This window comes from Ranitomeya variabilis, chromosome 3, assembly GCF_051348905.1.
Source record: "Ranitomeya variabilis isolate aRanVar5 chromosome 3, aRanVar5.hap1, whole genome shotgun sequence".
Classification (NCBI taxonomy): domain Eukaryota; kingdom Metazoa; phylum Chordata; class Amphibia; order Anura; family Dendrobatidae; genus Ranitomeya; species Ranitomeya variabilis.
The window spans coordinates 322523824-322550153 of record NC_135234.1 but is presented as its reverse complement, the minus strand read 5'-3'; the positions used below and the strand labels follow the sequence as shown (position 1 = coordinate 322550153).

Here is a 26330-nt window from a genome sequence, read left to right as displayed (position 1 = left end):
TTGCATTAGCGACGCAAGCAACGGATTGCCACACGTTGCATCCGTCGTGCGACGGATGCGTCGTGTTGTGGCGGACCGTCGGCACAAAAAAAGTTACATGTAACGTATTTTTGTGCGTCGTGTCCGCCATTTCCGACTGCGCATGCGCGGCCGGAACTCCGCCCCCTCCTCCCCGGACATTACAATGGGGCAGCGGATGCGTTGTAAAACTGCATCTGCTGCCCCCGTTGTGTTTTTTTTTTTCACAATATGCGTCGGTACGTCGGCACGTCGCATTGCGACGTGCGTCGTACGACGCTAGTGTGAAAGTAGCCTTACCTAGTTAAAGGTCTTTTCAACGTCTGAGAGGATGAAGGCAAGCGTTTTCTTGGAAATACTTTAAGGAATTAAAAACACTTAATTATATTGTTGCTAGCTTCTCTGCTAAGTATAACATTTTCTTGATCATTAAGTATCACATTGGCTATTGTCATAGCAAAACAGATTAAAATGTCACATTTTTAATGATATAGGGAGGAAATTTGGACTATAGATGGCTCTTTTCCCAGTTTGGGAAGGACTAAAATGCGCTCCTTTAACTTTGATGCTCATTGTGATACCACATTGGAAAACATTCAAAATAGCTGAATAATTTCCCACGTGTAGTTAAGGTCCACCGTTTACTCCTTCCCAAATCAGAAAAAGACCCATCTGTATCCAAAGTTCCATTTTATTACCATTAAAAATGTGAAACTTTATTGGAAACATTTGAGAATAGCCAATGTGATGTATAATGTTTGTATACACATAAGAGATACTAGCAACAACTTACCGTATATACTCCAGTATAAGCCGAGATTTTCAGCCCATTTTTTCATGAACTTTATGGAGCATTATATGGGTCGGATTTTGTATTGAGCATCTTATGGGGCTCATCATGAACTTTATGGAGCATTATATGGGGCTCCTGATTCAATATGGATATTCAAAAACACTTAACCTACCGATGTCTCAATTAATTTTACTTGTATTGGTATCTATTTTTATTTTTGAAATTTACCAGTAGCTGCTGCATTTCTTACACTAGGCTTGTATTCGAGTCAATACGTTTTCCCAGTCTTTTGTGGCAAAATTAGGAGGGTCGGCTTATACTCGGGTCGGCTTATACTCGAGTATGTACGGTAATTAAATATTTCTTGGGAGTTTTCTGGGAAATACTTTTAGAAATTAACTACACCAGCAGTATCAGGTCTAAGATCTATACAACAATGTATGCAGTTCTTATTGTGAAAACAGCTAACAGAAAAGCAGACATCCAATAATTTTTCACTCTGACTGTCTGGCCATGAATTATTACCAAAGTTATCAATTCAATCTGAAATGTATAATATGAGTAGTGTTGAGCGATACCGTCCGATACTTGAAAGTATCAGTATCGGCCGATACCCGAAAAGTATCGGATATCGCCGATACCGATACCCAATACCAATACAAGTCAATGGGACACCAAGTATCGGAAGGTATCCTGATGGTTCCCAGGGTCTGAAGGAGAGGAAACTCTCCTTCAGGCCCTGGGATCCATATTAATGTGTAAAATAAAGAATAAAAAAAAAAATATTGATATACTCACCTCTCCGACGCAGCCTAGACCTTACCAATGTAACCGTCAGCTTCCGTTCCTAAGAATGAGCGCTTGAAAGACCTTAGATGACGTCGCGGCCTGTGATTGGTCGTGTGAGCGGTCACGTGACCGCCACGCGACCAATCACAAGCCGCGACGTCATCTAAGGTCTTTCAAGCGCTCATTTTTAGGAACGGAAGCTGCCGGTTACATCGGTAAGGTCCAGGCTGCGTCGGAGAGGTGAGTATATCAATGTTTTTTATTTTTATTCTTTATTTTACACATTAATATCGATCCCGATACCGATTCCCGATATCACAAAAGTATCGGATCTCGGTATCGGAATTCCGATACAGCAAATATCGGCCGATACCCGATACTTGCGGTATCGGAATGCTCAACACTAGTGATCAATAATCCAATATATCTAGTAACATTTCAGATCCTAATGAAACTGGATGAAAGATTTTCTTTTTTTTTTTTTTTTTACTGTGTAATAATTTTGTAGCATTCTACATTTTGGAGAGTACTTTGGGGAAGTTTACTGAGCCATACACACAAGTTTTGTGCATCCTTTTTGTCTTAGACACCTTGCCAATTTTTTAAAATTATGAACCTATCGGGTCCTATGTTACCCAGAGCATAAATAATCAATAATCTGATCTATAGAAATTGACTTCATAACAACCGCTTATAGCTTCAGTAAGCAACTTAATGAGTTCTATTTCTCTGTCCTTTAATATTTATCATATCTCACTATTCAAAGAGGGGAAACTGTCCAGCAGGTCGTTGTAAATGTGTCATTCCACTTACGTCATTTTAAAAGATTAAGTTGTTGCCTCAACAAAATTATTAATTTTAGAACAGTGTATTCTTCATCATTTTAAAGGTCTGTGGTCATTGAGTAAAATCCTCGGGACCCAATATAGCTAAAAAAATATTGTTATAAACACATTCCTTAAAATTTTTAGTTAGGAAATCACAATTATTTTGTCTTGGGAGGAACTAAAATAACCACCTCCTTTTATTTTTTGCCATTAAAACTGAAACATTTCCTAGTGACCACAATGGGAATAAGGTTTCTGAAATCTCATGCCCACACTGCCTATTGTTTCTTTGCACATTTGAAGTAGTGTCAGATCTGCAGCATTCTTTGTGTCCTTGCAGAGTTTTTCACTCATTCCAATGCTTGGGGAAAAAAGCAGCAAATAAAATATGCGCTTTTCCTGCCAAGAGACACTTTTATTTTATTTTTTTTTGGTGCAGAAATGCCTGCAGCAAATATTTAACATTTGCACATACCCTTACATTGATGTAAATCTGTCTTAGAATGTTAAAACCAGTGCCTGTGAGCATGTGCAGTGAGAAGCTCTTCTCCCTGCCTTCATGGAGGGAAGATGTTTTTCCAGTGAATATTCAGATGTAATACTGGAGATACCAGAAGTGCTGAGGTAAGGTGAGGCTGCTCACACTACTTTTCACCCTGTCTTTAATAAGAAGCTAGTCACTTTACTTGCACCATATCTTTCTGATCTAATCCAGAGATAAAAGGAGTAAGGGTACCGTCACACAGCACCATTTTAATCGCTACGACGGCACGATCCGTGACGTCGCAGCGATCGTATGAATATCGCTCCAGCGTCGTAGACTGCGGTCACACGTTGCAGTCACGGCGCTGGAGCGATGCCGAAGTCCCCGGTAACCAGGGTAAACATCGGGTAACTAAGCGCAGGGCCGCGCTTAGTAACCCGATGTTTACCCTGGTTACCAGCGTAAACGTAAAAAAACAAACAGTACATACTTACATTCCGGTGTCTGTCCGCCGGCGTTCTGCTTCTCTCCACTGTGTAAGCGCCATAGCCGGAAAGCACAGCGGTGACGTCAGACGTCACCGCTGTGCTCGCTTTCCGGCCGGCAGGCGCTCACAGTGCAGAGAAGCTGAGACGCCGGAGGACAGACACCGGAATGTAAGTATGTACTGTTTGTTTTTTTTACTTTTACGCTGGTAACCACGGTAAACATCGGGTTACTAAGCGCGGCCCTGCGCTTAGTTACCCGATGTTTACCCTGGTTACAAGCGAACACATCGCTGGATTGCTGTCACACACAACGATCCAGCGATGTCAGCGGGTGATCAAGCGACGAAAGAAAGTTCCATACGATCTGCTACGACGTACGATTCTCAGCAGGGTCCCTGATCGCTGCTGCGTGTCAGACACTGCGATATCGTAACGATATCGCTAGAACGTCACGAATCGTACCGTCGTAGCGATCAAAATGGTACTGTGTGACGGTACCCTAAAGAAGGGGCTGCTCTCAACTTTTGTTTTTCTAATCTGATACTGAAGATAACAAGAGTGCTGTGGTAAGAAGGAGCTGCTCCCACTGCTGTCCACACCGTCTTTCTGAATGACTCATACATGATAGTTCTCTCTAGGTCAGTGTTCCCCAACTCCGGTCCTCAAGAGCCACCAACAGGTCATGTTTTCAGGATTTCCTTAATATTGCACAGGTGATGGAATTATTGCCTGTGCAGGTGATGCAATTATCACCTGTGCAATACTAAGGAAATCCTGAAAACATGACGTGTTTGTGGCTCTTGAGGACCGAAGTTGGGGAACACTGCTCTAGGTCAAAGCAAAAAAGCTTCCTACTGCACTTGCTCACAGGTATCTGATTATTCCACAGCAGGTCTTCAGTGTGATAAGGTGGCGGCCATTTTAATTCTATAGTGATTATCTCTTCAGACTAAACAGTTGTGATTTGCTAATTTGAAGTATTTTAAAAGTAATTTATAATGACATTTCCTTTTATAAATTTTAATATTCCTGGAAAACACCTTTTAATTTTGGTTCAGGAGTCAAGGGAATGTGCACGATACAGATGCAAGAATGCATGAGAAAACTGCCTGATTTTGGTTATCACTCTGGTGCAGGGTTCAGGTGTATCAGAGCTCTCTACAGCCCTACACCTGTGCCTAAATTTCTAATCGCTGGATCTAAATATAATCCATTGACCCTAAGCAGATATTGACAACAGGAGTTGAAACACAAGTATGGAAAATTGTGTAACATATTACTCATGAATTGTAGCGATTTCTCTATTTTATGTAAATTAAGCTTGACAAATGGACTGAAGATTTGATGGTTGGTAAGTGTTCATGAGGATTCAAAATGCAGATTCCTATTAATGTCTAATTTTTCTAAGGAGATTATAAAAGAGCCTCTTGTTCCAAAAAAAAAGTTTTCTTGCCCACTGTTACCCATCAGAGTTCAGCCTTTATTTTCTACCTACAACCTATCTGCACATAGGGAAAAATCTGGAATTTGAGGCAGGATGTGGATTTCAAAATATGCTTTATGCCCCTCTTTTTTTTTTTTTTTTTTTTTTTTTTTATTAATGAGTGTATCAAAAAAATTTCACAAAAACCTAGGCAAAATCTGCAAAAAGACTTCTTTGAAAATACTGTACCTTTGAAACTGGCATTATTATATACCAGTGCAAAAACCAAAAGCATGATACCCTATATTAAAAGGGTCTTTTAATGTACATTAAAACTAAATATTGAAAAGATATGAGAGCTTGAAGTTACAAGCCTATTGTCTTTATGTGATACTCAGCTTACATATTCATCTGTATGGCTTCTGACAGGTCATCGATCCGTCACTGACCTGTCCCATATTTTACATACTGAATATAATATAGTTTGAAAAAAGAAAAAAAAATATCACGTTCATCAGGTAGCATGATATGCACATTTTCATTTTATTTACACATATAGAGTTTTTATAGCCAAAAGGTTTGATAACAAGTATCCATACACACCACTCAAAAAGAGGTATGATATAAAAATATAAATTTTATTGAGGAGTATATAACACAAAAATTCATTAAAATATAAAATGACGTACACAGAGGAAAAGAGTATACTCAAGTAAACCACACATGGTAGGGTGGAAAAATAACAGGTTATGGGTTAGTACAAAGACTAAATAACAAAAGATCTTTCTCGGAGATATTATATATAACATCTTTCTAATACTAGACATAACCGGTCATAAAGTGCTGAGCAAAATATCATGTATAATCTAAGACACGGTACCACAAACGCCCCAATGCACATTTTGCGGAATGCTTTCTCAAGGGGAAGTGTGTGTGTAATATCCTACCCCATCCAGCTTTTATCTCCCATCTGAATGTGTCCAGGGCCATTCATGAATCGTGGATAACGCCACCGCCCCTGGGTCCCAGATGCATTGATTGCCGGCGCTCACTCCCGGCGTGAGGGGAGGAAATCCTCCGTGACCTCACTTTCGCCTACCGGCAGTTAGTAGAGGTCTTTGATCAATGCAGGGATCCCGGGCACATGCGCATCGCCATTTTTTAGAAGACCAAAGATAGGTAGGTATATTTGCTAGTTTGGGATGTATACGTGTGTGATAAAAAGGAGGGGACTTCAATTATATGGCCATAAAGATGTCAGTGGCGACATACTAATAGTATAGCAAACAGGAGAGGTTTTTTTATATTAAAAAAGCATATCTCATGCCCATATGATTTTGATACCCCAATAGCCATACTAAAAATATTTCCCCGTAAGGAGCAGGGGTACCCCAAGTATAAAGACACAGAAAGTATTATATACCTATGCTCAATTTCCACAACAATCCCGTCGCCCACATCGACATACAGTACAGACCAAAAGTTTGGACTTGCCTTCTCATTTAAAGATTTTTCTGTATTTTCATGACTATGAAAATTCTACATTCACACTGAAGGCATCAAAACTATGAATTAACATGTGAAATTATACTTAACAAAAAAGTGTGAAACAACTGAAAATATGTCTTATATTCTAGATTCTTCAAAGTAGCCACCTTTTGCTTTGATGACTGCTTTGCATACTTTTGACATTCTCTTGATGAGCTTCAAGAGGTAGTCACCGGGAATGGTCTTCCAACAATCTTGAAGGAGTTCCCAGAGATGCTTAGCACTTGTTGGCCCTTTTGCCTTCACTCTGCGGTCCAGCTCACCCCAAACCATCTCGATTGGGTTCAGGTCTGGTGACTGTGGAGGCCAGGTCATCTGGCGTAGCACCCCATCACTCTCCTTCTTGGTCAAATAGCCCTTACACAGCCTGGAGGTGTGTTTGGGGTCATTGTCCTGTTGAAAAATAAATGATGGTCCAACTAAACGCAAACCGGATGGAATAGCATGCCGCTGCAAGATGCTGTGGTAACCATGCTGGTTCAGTATGCCTTCAATTTTTAATAAATCACCAACAGTTTCACCAGCAAAGCACCCCCACACCATCACACCTCCTCCTCCATGCTTCACGGTGGGAACCAGGCTGTAGAGTTCATCCATTCACCTTTTCTGCGTCGCACAAAGACATGGTGGTTGGAACCAAAGATATCAAATTTGGACTCATCGGACCAAAGCACAGATTTCCACTGGTCTAATGTCCATTCCTTGTGTTCTTTAGCCCAAACAAGTTTCTTCTGCTTGTTGCCTGTCCTTAGCAGTGGTTTACTAGCAGCTATTTTACCATGAAGGCCTGCTGCACAAAGTCTCCTCTTAACAGTTGTTGTAGAGATGTCTGCTGCTAGAACTCTGTGTGGCATTGACCTGGTCTCTAATCTGAGCTGCTGTTAACCTTCGATTTCTGAGGCTGGTGACTCAGATAAACTTAAACTCAGAAGCAGAGGTGACTCTTGGACTGTCAGCTGTGTATCCACCAGACTTCTGCACAACACAACTGATGGTCCCAACCCCATTTATAAGGCAAGAAATCCCACTTATTAAACCTGACAGGGCACACCTGTGAAGTGGAAACCATTCCCGGTGACTACCTCTTGAAGCTCATTAAGAGAATGCCAAGTGTGGAACGCAGTCATCAAAGCAAAAGGTGGCTACTTTGAAGAACCTAGAATATAAGACATATTTTCAGTTCTTTCACACTTTTTGTTAAGTATGTAATTCCACATGTGTGAATTCATAGTTTTGATGCCTTCAGTGTGAATGTGCAATTTTCATAGTCATGAAAATATAGAAAAATCTTTAAATAAAGTGTGTCCAAACTTTTGGTCTGTACTGTATATATGGTCACAAAAAAAGAAAGAAAATTACAAGAATAAACATTTCAACGTCCATATTATTCAAGAAATACAATAATTAAATAATGTCAGCGACCTCTTCCTTTTTATTCCAGCTTGTACCCCAAAATGGTCAAAGGATTCCCATCATAGGAGGTAAGTATCACAGAATCACTTAACGCAAGCAAGATGGATAAGGACAAATTACTAAGAGTAAAAAAAGAATAACACAGATTAATAAAAAATTATATTACAAACACACAGTTAAAATGCAGAGATTTATAAGAATGGTGCAAAACTCAGTTTTTTGTTCAGTCCCAATGGGGACATAGTATTCAGCTCAACAATCTGCCTAACTTTAGATTATGCCAATATCTGTTTTAAATTACCACCCCTTATGCCGCCATACACTCTGTCAATGCCTCTAACTTTGAAGCCACTAGGATCAGAATTGTGAAATTGGCTAAAATGTTTGGGAACAGATTTCAGCAGCGAAGGATCGTCCACCTCCCTCGCCGCAAAGATGTCTCTAACTTGTTCCCTTACTCTGACCCGTAGCTCTCTGGAGGTCAAACCAATATATACCTTGGAACACAGGCATTGAGCAAAATAAATGACGTAGGACATTGTTCAAGAAATACAGGTCCTTCTCAAAAAATTAGCATATAGTGTTAAATTTCATTATTTACCATAATGTAATGATTACAATTAAACTTTCATATATTATAGATTCATTATCCACCAACTGAAATTTGTCAGGTCATTTATTGTTTTAATACTGATGATTTTGGCCTACAACTCCTGATAACCCAAAAAACCTGTCTCAATAAATTAGCATATCAAGAAAAGGTTCTCTAAATGACCTATTACCCTAATCTTCTGAATCAACTAATTAACTCTAAACACATGCAAAAGATACCTGAGGCTTTTAAAAACTCCCTGCCTGGTTCATTACTCAAAACCCCCATCATGGGTAAGACTAGCGACCTGACAGATGTCAAGAAGGCCATCATTGACACCCTCAAGCAAGAGGGTAAGACCCAGAAAGAAATTTCTCAACAAATAGGCTGTTCCCAGAGTGCTGTATCAAGGCACCTCAATGGTAAGTCTGTTGAAAGGAAACAACGTGGCAGAAAGCGCTGTACAACGAGAAGAGGTGACCGGACCCTGAGGAAGATTGTGGAGAAGGACCGATTCCAGACCTTGGGGAACCTGAGGAAGCAGTGGACGGAGTCTGGTGTGGAAACATCCAGAGCCACCGTGCACAGGCGTGTGCAGGAAATGGGCTACAGGTGCCGCATTCCCCAGGTAAAGCCACTTTTGAACCATAAACAGCGGCAGAAGCGCTTGACCTGGGCTACAGAGAAGCAGCACTGGACTGTTGCTAAGTGGTCCCAAGTACTTTTTTCTGATGAAAGCAAATTTTGCATGTCATTCGGAAATCAAGGTGCCAGAGTCTGGAGGAAGACTGGGGAGAAGGAAATGCCAAAATGCCTGAAGTCCAGTGTCAAGTACCCAGTCAGTGATGGTGTGGGGTGCCATGTCAGCTGCTGGTGTTGGTCCACTGTGTTTCATCAAGGGCAGGGTCAATGCAGCTAGCTATCAGGAGATTTTGGAGCACTTCATGCTTCCTGGCACCTGCTCACAGTGCCAAAACCACTGGTAAATGGTTTACTGACCATGGTATTACTGTGCTCAATTGGCCTGCCAACTCTCCTGACCTGAACCCCATAGAGAATCTGTGGGATATTGTGAAGAGAAAGTTGAGAGACGCAAGACCCAACACTCTGGATGAGCTTAAGGCCGCTATTGAAGCATCCTGGGCCTCCATAACATCTCAGCAGTGTCACAGGCTGATTGCCTCCATGCCACGCCGCATTGAAGCAGTCATTTCTGCCAAAGGATTCCCGACCAAGTATTGAGTGCATAACTGAACATTATTATTTGATGGTTTTTTTGTTTGTTATTAAAAAACACTTTTATTTGATTGGACGGGTGAAATATGCTAATTTATTGAGACAGGTTTTTTGGGTTATCAGGAGTTGTAGGCCAAAATCATCAGTATTAAAACAATAAAAGACCTGACAAATTTCAGTTGGTGGATAATGAATCTATAATATATGAAAGTTTAATTGTAATCATTACATTATGTTAAATAATGAAATTTAACACTATATGCTAATTTTTTGAGAAGGACCTGTATAGTGGGTGATAGTGTATTCTCGAGTCCCATCTGCTGAGCAGAAGGTCTTAGCTCTCTGAATATTATTGAGATTACACGCCATACAATTCCCACACGGATAACATCCCCACCTCTGCTTTTTGACACCAAACAAATCAGTTTCAGCGGCGACATAATGGCTTGTAACCAAATGATCCTTTAGGTTCTTGCCCCTCCTTGCTGTTATGAGGGGCATCCTTGAAATTTCTTTACTCAAAATAGGATCAGTTTAGAGGACTGGCCAGTGTCTATTTAAAATTTGACAAATTGTATCCCACTCACAATTAAAGATAGTAATAAACCTGGTTTGTAAATTCCCTTTTTGTAACCTGAATTGCAGAGTAGTTTTTCTCTTGGGGTATATTTGGCTCTATTATATCCATTTTTTATATTTCTTAGACCATACCCTCTCTTAGAGAATCGAATCTTTAGATCCTTGGCCTGTTGCTCAAATTTGTCTTGTGTAGAACATATGCGTTTAGCCCTCAAAAATTGGCCAATTGGAATGGCTTTAATGGTCGAGTATGCGTCTGCAAAAGAGTGTAATAGGGAATTAACTGATGTTTCCCTGCGATGGATGTCAGTCTGGACAGACCCCTCACCATCGACAGACAGAGCAAAGTCCAAAAAAATCAATGTTCTGTTGGTGCCACTTATGTCAACCTAATATTGAAAGGGTTTCTATTGAGATTGAACATAGTCATCAAGCCCAGAGACCGGACCCTGCCAAATGATTAATAAGTCATCAATATAGTGAAGCCAGCACTGCACATGGTCGGCGGCGCATGCCCCCTCGCCCCGGAAGACCTCCCTCTCCCAGTACCCGAGAAAGAGGTTTGCGTAGGCGGGCGCACAAGCCGCCCCCATGGCAGTGCCACGCTTCTGCAGGTGGTACCGGTCTCTGAAAGTGAAAAAGTTATGATGTCACACAAACTGTAATAGCTCTAATATCAAATCTGTAAGGGATCTGTCCAAACTGACCATCTCCAGAAAAAATCGCACAGCTTGTAGCTCATCATTATGATCAATACACGTATAAAGGGACTCGACGTCCGCAGTGACCAGAAGCATATCAGAGTCCAGGGTTAAGCTGTCAACTCTCACCAGGACGTCAGTGGAGTCCCTGACATAAGAGGGCAAGGTCTCAACCAGTGGTTTAAGATAGTAATCAATAAATTTACACAATGGGTCACAGAGCCCCCCTATGCCAGAGACTATAGGACGCCCTGGGGGGTCGACAGGATCCTTATGGATTTTAGTAAGGAAGTAAAATGTAGGAACCTTGGGGCATTTCACCATCAAACCATCCAGAATCTTTTTAGGGATAATACCCTTTTCATGGGCCTCATTAAGAATCAGCAAAAGCTGCTAAGAAAATATGTGCATGGGGTTTTGAGAGTGAGGTGAGTAATATTCCCTCACCTTAAGCTGTTTGAACACCTCCCTCTCATATATGTCAGTTGGCCAGATCACGACTTTGCCTCCCTTGTCAGCTCATTTTATAACTACGTCATCCAATGACTTCAATTCCTTAAGGGCACTTCTGTTTTGAACTGAGATTATCCTTTTTAATTCTAGGTGATATTTTTTTTTTTTAAATCTTCAGTTACTAGGCGTGCAAAGAGATCAACCTGTGGACAGACTGACAAGGAAGGAAAGGTCGTTGATCTGGCATGACGGACGTAGGAAATTTAACTGGATTGTCTGATTCTTGCTCCCTCAGCAGCTCCTCCAAAGCCTCTTGTTCTGACTCACCACGGATGTCGATCCCATCCGTCGATCGATGGTGCAGTCTTTTTAAGACAAGCTTGCGGCAAAAGAGGTGGAGGTCCTTCACCGCTGAAAAAAAGTTAAGCTTATTAGTAGGTGAAAATGATAAACCCAATTTCAGAACTTAACATTGTGCATCAGACAAAGTGTGCGTGGAAACGTTAATTACCTCGAAGTTGTTGGTGATACTACGAGTTTTCTTAGTATATTGGTGTGGAGGAGTCATTTTCCTTTTATTCCCATTCGTATTTCTCCTGGGATCTTTAATATTCATCAATGCTGACCCACTCTGTCTGAGAATCACTCGTACTTGGGCGTGACTCCTCGGAGGATGCAAATGAGGACATAGACCCAGATAGTGATCTATTGGTAACACCAACCTTACTGATCCTCCTCCATCTATATGTAGTTTTATTTTGAAAGTCCTGACGATCACGTTGAAATTTACGGGATTTAAAGTTAACAATTTCCTTTTCCCATCTTTGGAAACTTAGATCAAGGTCTTTATTAAGTTCTTCCAGAGCAGTTGCTGACATATCTTTTTTTATATTATTCTTGATTTCCTTAATCTCGCTCTCAACATTTTTGAACATGGCCTCATCCATTTGCATAAATAGTTCCATGAACCCTTTTGAACAGCCTCCAGCAATCTTTTTCCCATTTACCTTTGAAGACCTCATCGTTATGCGCGATTCATGATTCACCTTGGACACATTCAGATGGGAGATAAAAGCTGGATGGGGTAGGACATTACACACACACACTTCCCCTTGAGAAAGCATTCCGTGAAATGCGCGTCGGGGCGTTTGTGGTACCGTGGACAAGCACTCTTGATTCTGATATGGGTATGTCTTAGATTATACATATATTTTGCGCTGCACTTTTTGCATTGTCAGCACTTTATGACCTGTTATGTCTAGTATTAGCAAGATGTTATATACAATATCTGAGAGATTTTTGTTATTTAGTCTTTGTACTAACGCATAACCCGTTATTTTTCCACCCTACCATGTGTGGTTTACTTGAGTATACTCTTTACCTCTTATTCCGTGTACGTCATTTTATATTTTAATGAATTTTTGTGTTATATACCGTACTCTTCAATAAAATTTATATTTTTATATCATACCTCTTTTTGAGTGGTGTGTATGGATACTTGTTATCCAACCTTTTGGCTATGAATTTTCAACACACCCCGGGTGTAGTCATATTTTGAAAATCACTATTATGGTATAGGTTCTTTCATAATTAATGTCTTTGGACATGTTTGTAGTACATATAAAGTTTTGTTTAAGAAAAATTTGTGTTTTTCAAACAAAATGTTACCTGCACAGTAGCATCTATTAAGTTCCAATAGATGCTAATGCGCAGGCGCCGCTGACATTTTGACAGAGAAAAAAAAATTAGGCTCCATTAAGATGGCGGCGCCTGCGCAGTAGCATCGTTCTGATAAGTGCCACTGCGCAGGTGCTGGCAGCGCCATCTTTGTTGAAGCCTAATTTTCTTATTCTCTGCCAAAATGGCCCTGCCGGCGGTGCCTGTGCACTAGCATCTATCGGAATGCAATAGATGCTACTGTGAAGGTTCTGTTGCCTGCGACTTTTTTTTTTTTTATATATAAAAATTTCTTAAGCAAAACTATATGTGTAAATAAAGCAAAAATATGCATATTTTCCCCTGTATTATGCTATAGCTCAAGTGTCGACACCTGCCTGATGAATGAAATTTTTTTCAAACCGTATTATATTCAGTATGTAAAATAGGAGCAGGTTGCTAAGGGATCAGTAACCTGGCATTAGCCATACAGATGAATATGTAAGCAGAGCAACACATGAAGCCGCCCCAGAGCACGAGAACCTCATTAACTGAAAGCTGCAAATAGAGATTAAACAACCATAAGCCAGATTTCATCACCCAGGCATCATGTTAATCAGTATAACGGCACCGACCTGACACTGTCTGTAGTTTGCTGAGCACAATCCTGCTGACAGGTTCCCTTTAACATTCATATGACAATAACTGCAGCTATTCAATCTAGTAAGTAGGAAATGTCCCGTATTTGGTAAAAGTCTCCTGACACTGCATCTTGCCCCCATCTGATGTCAGCCTATTGGTACATTTGATCTGGATATTGGGAGCTTTTCCATCACTTAAGGTACCGTCACACTCAGCGACGCTGCAGCGATATAGACAACGAGCTGATGGCTGCAGCGTCGCTGTTTAGGTCGCTGTAGAGATGTCAAACACAGCAGCTCCACAACCATGCAGGAGCGATCCTGTGACGTAACGGCGACTCACTTATCGTTCTCACAGGTCGTTAGCTCCATGTTTAACATTGCTGACATCGTTGCTTTTGCTGTCAAACACGATGATACACGCCGATCTGACGACCAAATAAAGTTCTGGACTTCTAGCTCCGACCAGCGATATCACAGCGGGATCCAGATCGCTGCTGCGTGTCGAACACAACGAGATCGCTATCCAGGACGCTGCAACGTCACGGATCGTTGTCGTTCTCGTTGTAAAGTTGCTTAGTGTGAAGGTACCTTTACAGTAAGCAGACACTGCCAAGTATTGTGTGCAAGTAGCCTTATCTTATAGCAATCTCTGTAGGCATTCGTACTGCACCTAAAAGAAAACAGAAGGGACATGTTCTCATCAAAATCTCTTGGCAATACGTGTGTCACCTTTGGGCCTGTATCTTCACATAAGTTCAATATTAAAATTATATAGTCTTTTTAATGTACGGTTACAGGCAGTTTTACTTGTAATTGATCTTTTTATGTTCTGAGTATTAAGCTAATTTTTTTTATAAACTGAACACACTGCATGCAATTTATACCATACTTTACCACTACACAAGTAATACAAACACTTGACTGTCTTTTAATAATAATTTTTCCTCTTCTTAATAGCCACCATTGGTGAAAACACAGGCAGTAACCATTTCTAATGCTTCAACCAGTGAGAAGGGACAAATCCCCACCAAACAAGTCCCCTTGGTTCACACAGAGACTAAGACCATCACATATGAAGCTGCAAAAGTTAGTATTCTTCCATCTTGTCTGTTGGTCTGATATACATTCGTATGGAAATAAGATCTTCACCAGCAGGTCCGAGCATGCGTTAATGCTTGTTTCCATAAGAAGAGCTAATATAATCATAACTAAACGTGCAGCAAACAGAGGTTGCAGCAACCAGAGGTTATCGTTAATGTATTGTCATGCATCAGTAAATGTTGAATAATGTGCTGATCTTTCATTGTTCATTGCCTTACGCCCATTAAACATTAGTTGCCACTGTATATTTTAAATGTTCTAAATTAAAACATTTATGTCTATAGAATGAAGATAACTATGATCAAGAACCTGGCATACTGCAAACTGCACATACCATTACCTCCGAAACAACAAGCAGCACCACAACAACCCAAATCACCAAGGTAAGCTATTGCATTATCAGCTTAAAGGTGATCCTCTGGAAGGTACCGTATTTTTCAGACTATAAGACGCATCGGACCATAAGAAGCACCACAAATTTTCAGAAGGAAAATAGGAGGAAAAAAATTAATGTGAGGGTCCGTCTTATAGTCCGAATTCAGCTTACCGGGGGGGAGGGGGATCAGCAGTGCTGGTGGAACGTGGTCACAGGGGGTGTTCGGTGGACCGGAGATATGACTCCCATCCCAGAATGGTGTGGCAGGTTCCGTGGTGCGGGGGCTCCGCTGACATATCATGAAACCCCGGAGCCCCCACACATCCATTACTGTAATGCGGTGGACTCAGGGAAATCCCATCCCAGGCTGGTGCAGCAGGTTTGGCAGTGCTCTGTGGTGCGGGGCTCTCCGCCAGCATTTTGGGAAAGCCCGGAGTTCTCCCTGCTCATCCATTACTGCGATGTAGTTGCCTCCGGGATAATGGCCGCCCCCGCCTCGTCTCCCGAGATCTCTAAATGAGATCTCATTGCCGAGATCTCAATCTGAGCATGCACCGTCCCCGGCGGCCATTTTCTTGGAGGCCACCATGTTACAGAAATGGATGTTCGGGGGGCTCCGGGCTTAAAATGCCGACACAGCTCCCCGCACCACAGAGCACCGCTGTACCTGACGCACCAGCATGGGAAGGGAGTGTGATCATCGCCCTGCAGCGTCTGACTACCACAAAATCGCCTGACTCCTGCTGCCGCCACACTACTTGTAAGTATATTCTGACTAAGATGCACCCCCGTTTTCCCCAAAAAAAAATTTTGGGAAAAAGTGTGTCTTACAGGCCGAAAAATACGGTAACTAGAAGTTTTGTAATTGCTTAATATGCATGCATTAAAATTAGAATATGCGAGAATACATTAGCTGACGTTAAACCTCAAGCTTAGGCTCTACTATGTTCAGCATGACTGAGATTCTCCCAGAAAGAAACATGATTATATCTATGAAGTCAATGGCTTTGCACCCTTTTTCCAGCTTCAGTTATTTCTGACAAGTGCTGTTTTCCATGCATTATTTAACATTAGTGATGAGCGAGCACTAAAATGCTCGGGTTCTAGTTGCTCGGGTCTAGCAAATTGGAATTCTCGGGTACTCGACCCGAGCAACGAGCCCAATGTAAGTCTATGGGAAACACAAGTATTTTTACCGCGATCCCCCCGGGGGTCCTTTTAAGGTCTAAAAAACGTCTGAAAATGATGGAAACACTGCTCAAATGACAAAGAAACATAATGAGGATCGCCCCTGGAAGCATTTCGGACTCCAAGGTCACAGCTGTAAACAATGTTGTCAAGAGTTTCACGCCATTTTTACAGGTGCACCAAAAAACATACAAAAGCGAAACCAAAATGTATTTTACTTGGAAATATGTTAAGGTGCATCCTTTCCAGGGTAATAACTTGTATATAAGGCTTAATAATTAACCCCAGAACAAAATGTTCCTCCACCACTTGGGCTATGTTCAGGGTCAGCGTTTTTTGATGCGTTTTTCAACTTTTACATTGCTTTCAACCAATGCAAATGCATTCACTGGGAAATGTCATTATAACATGTAACAACCCTAGCTGGCCATGTGGTGTGTGACACATAAGGAGACACATCTTGTTTCATTTATGAAAGAGGGACTCAGTCTTAAAGTCTCAAAGCCTATTTTTAGAGGGGCATCAGGCGGCATCAATATTCTTAAAGGGCCATTATTAAACAGTGGGTCTCCTATGCTGTTATTGCCTAAGAAGTTAGTGGCTGGGCTGCCAACAATTACAGCGCACCCAAATACCCCTTTCACGAGAGGTACAGGAGGGCTTCCTAAAAAATGTTGCATTGAATGCAAGGCCTGCCCTGCTATCAAGTTATATGCACCCCAATAAGCCTTTGAACCCAGGTACTGGATGGCCACAGGAAAACCCACTTCACATTCTTCAGTTGGTCCTGCCATACTGTTTTCTTATGTATTGAATGCAAGGGCCGCCTTGACCCAAATTTGCATGCACCCCAATCCCCCTTGGAAGAAACATGGAGGAGGGGCTCATAAAAAAACTGTTGCATTACAAAGGAGCGGGTCTCCTAGACTCGTAATGCCCATACACTAAATGTATGGGCTGACAAACATTTCCCCATGGGGGTACATTTTAAAAAAATATTTAATGGGGATCACAGACACCTTTGCCAAAAAATTGACTGTCTGTAGCAGCGTGGAACACGTGAACCCTGGTGATCTAGTGGTGGAAAATGAGAGGTGGAGGAAGGCTTCATGAAAAACTAGACCCAATGAAAAGGAGGGGGTCTACTAGGCTTGTAACGACCATACACGAAGTGCATGGGCAGAGAAACGTTTCACCATGGGGGCACCTTTTTTAAAAATCTGTTATGGGCATCATAGACAGGCTTGGCAAAAATTGGACTCCCTGTAGCATCACAGAACACGTTAAGCGTGGTGATCTAGTGGTGGAGAATGAGGAGACATTGCTGAAGGCCTCATGAAAAACTAGGCCCAATGTAAAGGAGTGTGTCTCCTAGACTTGTAATGCCCATACACGCAATGCATGAGCTGACAAACATTTCCCCAAGGGAGATGCATTTTTTAAAAATATACTATGGGCATCATAGACACCCTTGCCAAACACTGGACTGGGTCATAAAAGGACGGTGCAGAGATATTAAAACTGGAATATATAAGAATAAATGGGGAAAATATACATACATCTCATTTTGATGACAGTTCCCCCCTGGGGGAGTTTATTTTGGTTTCTAATTAGTAACGGGCATCTGAAAAACACCCTTGCACAAAAATAGAGTGACTTTTGCATCACAGAATACGTTGACCCTGGTGTTGTACTGGTTGTGGAGGATGAGGATAAGGAGGAGGATGTCGTGGATCCCTTACTACATGGTGTAACTAATTCGCCACGTGCCCGCTCTCAGCACGTGACTTGGGTTGTGCCTGCAAGGGTTAATCTATCTCCCCACTCTCAGTCCAGCATTCAACCTCTGTCCTATGCTGTAATGAGAGCATAAATCACACACCGACCCAGGCCACACACCCGCTCATACACGCTGCCACCACTCACCGAATACACGGGCGATGAGTCCCGGAAATATTAATACTAATAATGTCTACCACTCATAAGGCTCACACACCTTAGGCTATGGATTCTTTTAGAACATTCCAGGTTCAACTTGTTAAAGTTTTATACTTTAATACAAAAAGGTTCAGTGCTTACAGTAAGAAAAGGTATCAAAATATGATAAGACATACAACTTATGCAAAACAGTATAAAATAACAGGAGAAAACTTACAGAAATCATCTAACTTGGTAGTCTGCTTTCTTCTCCCTGAGGGTAGGATGAATGTAGATTGGATCACACCAGCTCGGCCGCCCTCATTATGTGAACACGTTTCTCTGTATACAGGTCTAATTTATAGCTTTGGTCTGGAGGTCAGGTTTCTAGACCAGCCCCTCAGGTTAATATCATAAATGCTTGGTTTTTGATTGGACCACGGCCACGCCCCCCAATGAATATATTATTTTCTCTTGAGGTCTTTTGTGTAACAGCTCTCACAGAGATACTATCAGGCCGCAATTAACATCTCTCTTCCAAGAGCTAGGAGGTTTCAAATGTTACCTTTCTTCTTGGCTTCCAGCAGGACCCCCCTGGTGAGATTGGAGACAGAATTCTACTTGTCCCAGGAAAATACATATTAACACCTGGGTGCGCACCTGCAGCCTTCAGGACAGATGTTCCTAGTCACACAATGCCTGTTACTGTGTGTGTGTGTGTATATATATATATATATATATATATATATATATATATATATATATATATATATATTTATTTACACATATTTCACCACACCTCCCTCCTTATGAACGTGCATGGGGGGTTGACTTACAGGTCAGCTCCCGAGCATGTATCTGGTTCCGCCCCACCTTGGCGAGATAGACCATCAGCATTGCCATGATTGACTCCCTTCTTATGCTGAATTGTGAAATCACATTGCTGTAATATCAGACTCCATCTAAGCAATTTCCCATTGTCCCCAACTACTCTGTTGAGCCAACTCAACGGGTTATGATCTGTGATCATGGTGAAGTTGCGCCCATAGAGGTATGGTTGCAGCTTCTGCACAGCCCACACAATTGCCAAACATTCCTTCTCAGTGGTGGCGTGAGCCACTTCTCTGGGCAGGGGTACCTGCCAATATCCCCTACTTAGGTCCATGATGGTGAGGTACAATGCTTTAGCCAACTGCTCTAACAGCTCGTCTATCCTCAGCATGGGGTAGACCTCACATGTAGTCAGTACATTTAATTTCCTGTAGTCTACACAGAACCGGGTAGTACGGTCCTTTTTTGGGACAAGAACCACAGGCGTGGCCCAGGCACTCTGGGATTTTTGTATCACCTTGAGGTTCAGCATCTCCTCTACCTTTTCCCTCATGTGTGACTTCACCTCTGCTGACACACGGTATGCAGACTGCCGTACTTGGGGATTAGTACCAGTGTACACATGGTGAGCTGCTAAGTGCGTCCTCCCAGACTCCCCTGTGAAGATTTCAGTGAACTCACTGAGCGCCCCCTTCAGCTCAGACCGCTGACTGTGGGATAGCTCAGGGTTAAACTCTGCTGACTCCAGGGACTCCATGTACGGAGTCCCAGCCCCCACATCTAGTAACAGATCAGCCTCCCCCTCTTCAGGCAGGCTACAGACAGGTAAGACACAGATCTCCCTGTCATGATGAGCCTTCAGCATATTCACATGAAATACTTTCTGACGCTTTGCATGCTCATCTAGTGTCACCACATAAATAACATCATTTAGCCGCTTGTGTACAGTGTATGGTCCCTCCCATGCAGCCTGCAATTTATTCTGCAACATAGTGACCAACACCCAAACCTTCTGTCCCTCTTCGTAGGCCCTCAGTGTGGCATTACGGTCGTACCAGACCTTCTGGTTGATATGGGCCTAGGTCACGTTCTCATGGGCCAGGTTGCTCAGTTTTTGCATTCTCTCTCTCTCTGAGCCACAGTACATATTCAACCACTGAGATTCCAGTAGTTTTGGGGTCGTCCTCCCAACTTTTCTTAATCAAATCAAGTGGCCCCCTGACCCACCTTCCATAAACCAGTTCAAAGGGGGAGAATCCAGTAGACGGCTGGGGTACCTCTCTGTAGGCAAACAGATGGGGGAGGTACCGCTCCCAGTCTCTCCCTTCAGTCTCCACCAGTATTTTGAGCATTTGCTTTAATGTTCCGTTAAAATGCTCGCAGAGTCCGTTGGTTTGGGGATGATAGGCGCTGGCCACAAAATACTGTACTTGTATTCTTTCACAGAGGCTTTCCATCAGATCGGGCATGAACTGGGTTCCCTGATCGGTTAACATTTCCCTGGGGAAACCCCCACGAGAGAACACAGTCAGTAAAGCATCCGCCACTTTGTCTGCTCGGATGGAGGACAGTGCCACAGCTTCCGGTATCGTGTAGCATAGTCCACCACTGTGAAGGATGTACTCTTTGCCAGAGCTGCTAGGTATTGCAAGTGGCCCTATGATATCCACAGCCACTCGCTGGGAAGGCTCATCGATCACAGGCAGTGGTATCAATGGAGCTTTCTGTATATTCCTAGACTTTCGAACTCTCTGACAAAACTACACATGATCGACAGTAATTGGCAATATCTGTCCCCATCTTGGGCCAATAGAAGTTATGTCAGGCGAGCTTTAGTCTTTTGTATTCCAAGGTGTCCGGCCAAAGGAATTCCATGGGCAATTCTCAATAATTGTTCCTTACATGGATAAGGGACGATCAGCCGCCTTTCAGAGTCCCAAGATTCTGTAGTATCCGTGGGGATAGTCACTGTATACAGTCTGCCCTGGTCCCAGTATACTCTCTCTTTGCCAAAAGCAGCAGGGAGTTGGTCTGCAAGACATCTGAGCTCTTCCAGACTGACATCTGTCCGCGGGGCCTCCTGGAAGCTCTGACTGTCAGCCTGCAGGCCCTGGCCTAGTGTGACTGCCAGCCCCTGGTCTGAAGCTGAGTCTTCAGTGTCTGTTATCCGGGACCTTGGTGGACCTGCCATGTATGGAGGCTCCGGGACCATGGTATGGGCCTCCTGTCCTGGCAGTTCTGTCTGAGACTCATCCTCTAATCTCTGGGCCTGAATCTGAGACGCAGCCTGACTCCGGATCACAGCTGCCATATATTTACACTCCTGTGCATTGGGACATTTTCCTTCCTCGCACGGGATCTCAAGTGGGTCATTTCTTCCATCTTCTCTGTAGCATTTACTTGCAAGGGAGGAACATAGTGGGACACCATCCTCCCCAGGTCCGTGCCTAGCAACACATTGGTGGGGATAGCATTTGATACTCACACTTCCCTTAATCCTTTCCCTGCTCCCCAGTCCAGGTACACACAGTCCATGGGCACTGCAGGGCTGACCCTTCCAATCCCGGTTATAGACATAGTCTTTCCTGGTATGATATCGGCAGGGGTTATCATGGCTGGACGCACCAGGGTCACCTCTGCCCCAGTGTTCCTGAGACCAATGGTGACTTTATTGTCAACAGTGACAGACTGACAGTTCTCATTATCCCTCGCATTAGAGCCGGCCACAAAGAGGACAGATTGTGGGGGTACAAACGGCTTTGTGGTTGTAGTTGGGCGTTTCTCCCTATCAGGGCAGACAGCGCTAACATGTCCCACTTTGTTGCAGGAGAAGCACCAGCATGCATCGCCTAGAGAATGTCTATTCCTCGGGACCCCATTTAAGGTGGGCTTGGACAGCACCGGTCCCTGTTTGGCTTACCTCCCCTCCACCTGAATCCCGATGGCTTATGCACCTCAGGCATCCTGTTAGCCACTTAGCAGTCCGCATTCCTTGCAGCCTGATCCGCAGTTTGTGGCCTCCCGATCACACACAAATTGTCGTACATCCATGGGGCACAAGTGCAGAAATTGATCCTTGACCATAAGATCCGTTAAGTCCTCAAAACTGTTAACAGATAGTCCCCTGATCCATTGGTGGAACGTAGTCCTCAAGGTACTCACAACATCTGCATAGCTGTCAGTTAATCTACGTTGTAGGTTCCGGAACTTTCTCTGATACACTTCTGGTGTTAGGTTGTATTTCCTGATCAGGGCCTCTTTTATGGCCTCATAGTTCCCATCTAGCTCTGGTGGGAGGCCAGCAAAAACTTCCAGGGCTTTGCCTCTCAACCTTGGGGTTAGATACTGCGCCCACTGCTTCCGGGGTAGATGGTATTGCCTGCAGGTTTTTTCAAACCCCCGAAGGAAAGTATCTAAGTCCGTATCCTTCTCCATCACAGGGAAGTTTTCCAGACGTGGTCTCCTTGGATTTATGTCCTGAGAGGGGGTTATCTGAGGACTGATACCCCGCTCTATTTGAGCCATCTGAATCTGGAAAGCTCTGTCCTCCCGGCGTTCTGAAGCCTCTGTTTCAGCCTGGCGTTCTACAGCCTCTCTCTCAGCCTGTCAGTCCGGGCGTTCTGCAGCCTCTCTCTCAGCCTGTCGGTGCTGTAAAATAAGCTGCATGCGCAGATTGGGATCACTTGTTCCCAGCCGTTGTAAGTCCACTTGCAAAGTAGAGTCCATAGGCTCCTCAGCACTGGCATTGCTGACACTTCCATCAGGCATCTCCGATGCAAGAGCTGGCATTGCTGGGTCTCTCTGAGGTGAACTCTTTCCTTGCCCAAATGTTCCAGCACTTTGCTCTATGTCCTGCTCGACCAAGGTGCGTATCAGCAGCTCCCTGAATCTGTTGGCCGTCTCTATTCCTCTCTGCTCACAGAGGTCGGTCAGAGCCTCTGCTCTGCTTCTTGTACTGGGCTGCCATATCGATTTACAGCCTTTGCCAAATAAAAGATAGAAAAGAAAAATGGGGAGGGGAAACTGTTTGCAAGTATGTCTAAGTAAGAACTGAGTTGAACCTTGTAGAACTGGTGCACTCCTCGCAAGGATACCAATTCTTTACTACAGGGAATAATTGCTTAAGCCATGCACTAATGCTCTAATAGAAATAATTCTATCCCATCGCTCTGCCACTAATTGTCACGGATCGCTTACTCCGTGGTGTAACTAATTCGTCACGTGCCCGCTCTCAGCACGTGACTTGGGTTGTGCCTGCAAGGGTTAATCTATCTCCTCACTCTCAGTCCAGCATTCAACCTCTGTCCTATGCTGTAATGGGAGCATAAATCACGCACCGACCCAGGCCACACACCCGCTCATACACGCTGCCACCACTCACCGAATACACGGGCGATGAGTCCCGGAAATATTAATACTAATAATGTCTACCACTCATAAGGCTCACACACCTTAGGCTATGGATTCTTTTAGAACATTCCAGGTTCAACTTGTTAAAGTTTTATACTTTAATACAAAAAGGTTCAGTGCTTACAGTAAGAAAAGGTATCAAAATATGATAAAAGACATACAACTTTTGCAAAACAGTATAAAATAACAGGAGAAAACTTACAGAAATCATCTAACTTGGTAGTCTGCTTTCTGCTCCCTGAGGGTAGGATGAATGTAGATTGGATCACACCAGCTCGGCTGCCCCCATTATGTGAACACGTTTCTCTGTATACAGGTCTAATTTATAGCTTTGGTCTGGAGGTCAGGTTTCTAGACCAGCCTCTCAGGTTAATATCATAATTGCTTGGTTTTTGATTGGACCACGGCCGCGCCCCCCAATGAATATATTATTTTCTCTTGAGGTCCTTTGTGTAACAGCTCTCACAGAGATACTATCAGGCCGTAATTAACATCTCTCTTCCAAGAGCTAGGAGGTGACAAATGTTACCTTTCATCTTGGCTTCCAGCAGGACTTCCCTGGTGAGATTGAAGACAGAATTCTACTTGTCCCAGGAAAATACATATTAACACCTGGGTGCGAACCTGCAGCCTTCAGGACAGATGTTTCTATTCACACAATACCTATACATAAGGTCACTGTGTGTGTGTGTGTGTGTATGTATATATATATATATATATATATATATATATAGAGAGAGAGAGAGAGATAGATATAGATAGATAGAGATATAGAAATATATAGATATATATATATATTTACACACACATATTTCTCCACAGAGGATAACACCAAACAGACCAAATCAGGAGGCGGATAACCATGTGTGGTTGGGGAGAGGTGCATGACAATACACCTCTATAAACAAAGACAATGTATTAAAGGTTATGTTTCGCTGTTTTCAATTGGTGGTGAACAGAAATCTTGCCCAATCCAGCCCTTGTTCATTTTTATAAGAGTCAGCCTGTCAGCATTTTCAGTTGATGGGCGGATGCTTTTATCTGTTACAATTTCACTAAAAACCCGCTCTCACAGATCGCTAGCAGCAGAGCAGGCCAGTACCTCCAAGGCGTAGAGAGCCAGTTCATGCCACGTGTCCCACTTGGATACCCAATAATTAAAAGGCACAGAAGAATCACGGAGGACTTTTGTGCGATCTGCAAGGTACTCCCTCAGCGCCTTCCCAAACATTGCACTTCTTGTGACGGCACCCCTTGTCTCTGTGCCAGCACGATGGGAGGGTCTGAGAAAACTGTCCCAGAACTTTGCCATTGTTCCCCTGCCTGAGCTGGATTGTACTTCTGTAGCTCTCGCTTGGACTCCTTGGTTGTGCAACAAACTCTGACATCTGCTGCCAGAGTTCTCACATGGGAATTTTCTAAATAATTCTGCTAGAAGGACCCTCTGGTACTGCTACATTTTAGAATACCTCTCTACCTCTGGCAGAAAAGATTGAAAGTTCTCCTTGTAGCATGGGTCTAGAAGTGTCACCAACCAGTAATGAGTGACACCAAAAATTTTTATAATGCGAGGGTCACGTGAAACACAGCACAACATAGTCAGCCATGTGTGCCAGACTGCTAACAGGCAAGACTTCCGTGTCCTCACCAACAGGATGACTGACCATGCAGTCCTCATCATCCTCCTCCTCCTCTCCGTCCTCAGGCCATCCACGCTGAACAAACGGTATGACAGCTGTGCTTGTAGTACCGTCTATAGCGCATGAAAGTAGCTCCCGTTCTTCCTCCTCATTGCCTACCAATCCACGTTGGAAAGACATGAGGCTGGGCTGAGCGTAATACCCCTGTATGTTTCCTTGGTCCATGTCCTCGTGCTCTGCCTGTAATGCATCCTTTTTAATTGTGAGCAGAGAGTTTTTGAGAATGTTGAGAAGCGGGACGGTGATGCTAATTATGGCGTCATCGCCGCTCATCATCTTGGTGCAGTCATGAAAGTTTTGTAGGATGGTACATATGTCTGATATGTCCACTCCTGAGGTCTTATGTGTCGAGTCTGAACTGAATATCGATGGCCTTGTTGATATTGGTAGTCAACAACTGCTCTCTTCTGCTCACAAATCCTTTCCAACATATGCAGCGTAGAGTTCCAACTCGTGGGGACATCACACACCAGTCGGTGAGCCGGAAGCTGAAAACACTGCTGAAGCACTGCCAGAGCGGCTGAAGCTGTAGCTGACTTTCTAAAATGGGCAGACAGATGGCATACTTTAACTTTCAGATCCGGCAGCTCCGGTTAGCTTTTCAGAAAACGTTGAACCACGAGGTTAAGCACATGGGCCAGGCAAGGTACGTGTGTGAGCTCACCTTGCCTCAGAGCCGCAACCAGGTTCCGGCCATTGTCACACACGACCATGCCTGGCTGTAGGTTCAGTGGTGTCATCCAATTATCTGACTGCTCTTTTTCAGCGCTGTCCACAACTCTTCTGCATTATGCAGATTAGCTTCAGCACAGCCTGTTGCCGCTTGGCTGAGGCAGTGCTGCAGTGCTTCTGGCTGATGTGTTGATTTCAGAGATGGAGGCTGAATAGGAGGAGGTGCAGGAGCTGTAGACTGTGGGGGGCAACCCTGATTGACGTAAGGCCCACAATCATTGGTGTGGGGAGGATATTTTCCATCCCAAGGTCTGACTGGGTCCCGGCTTCCACTATGTTAACCCAGTGTGCCGTCAGTGAGATGTACAGTCCCTGTTCACAAGCCCTTGTCCACATGTTGCTGTGGGACACATGCTGGTGTAATGCCGGTACTGCACAGTGGGATAAAGTGGGGACGGCCACCGCCATCAGGTTACGGAAAGCTTCTGTTT

The 26330-nt window shown here is 43.4% G+C and overlaps 1 protein-coding gene across 18 annotated transcripts in view; it reads left to right on the top strand.

The window, feature by feature from the left end:
• The window catches only part of LOC143815937 (protein 4.1-like), a 405258-nt gene that overhangs the window by 363257 nt on the left and 15671 nt on the right, over window positions 1-26330 (top strand). For all 18 annotated transcript variants that reach the window (XM_077295758.1, XM_077295756.1, XM_077295754.1 and 15 more), the window contains 2 exons: window positions 14602-14730; window positions 15030-15128. In XM_077295758.1, the coding sequence (XP_077151873.1) occupies window positions 14602-14730; window positions 15030-15128 (228 nt within the window). The remainder of the gene's footprint in view (window positions 1-14601; window positions 14731-15029; window positions 15129-26330) is intronic.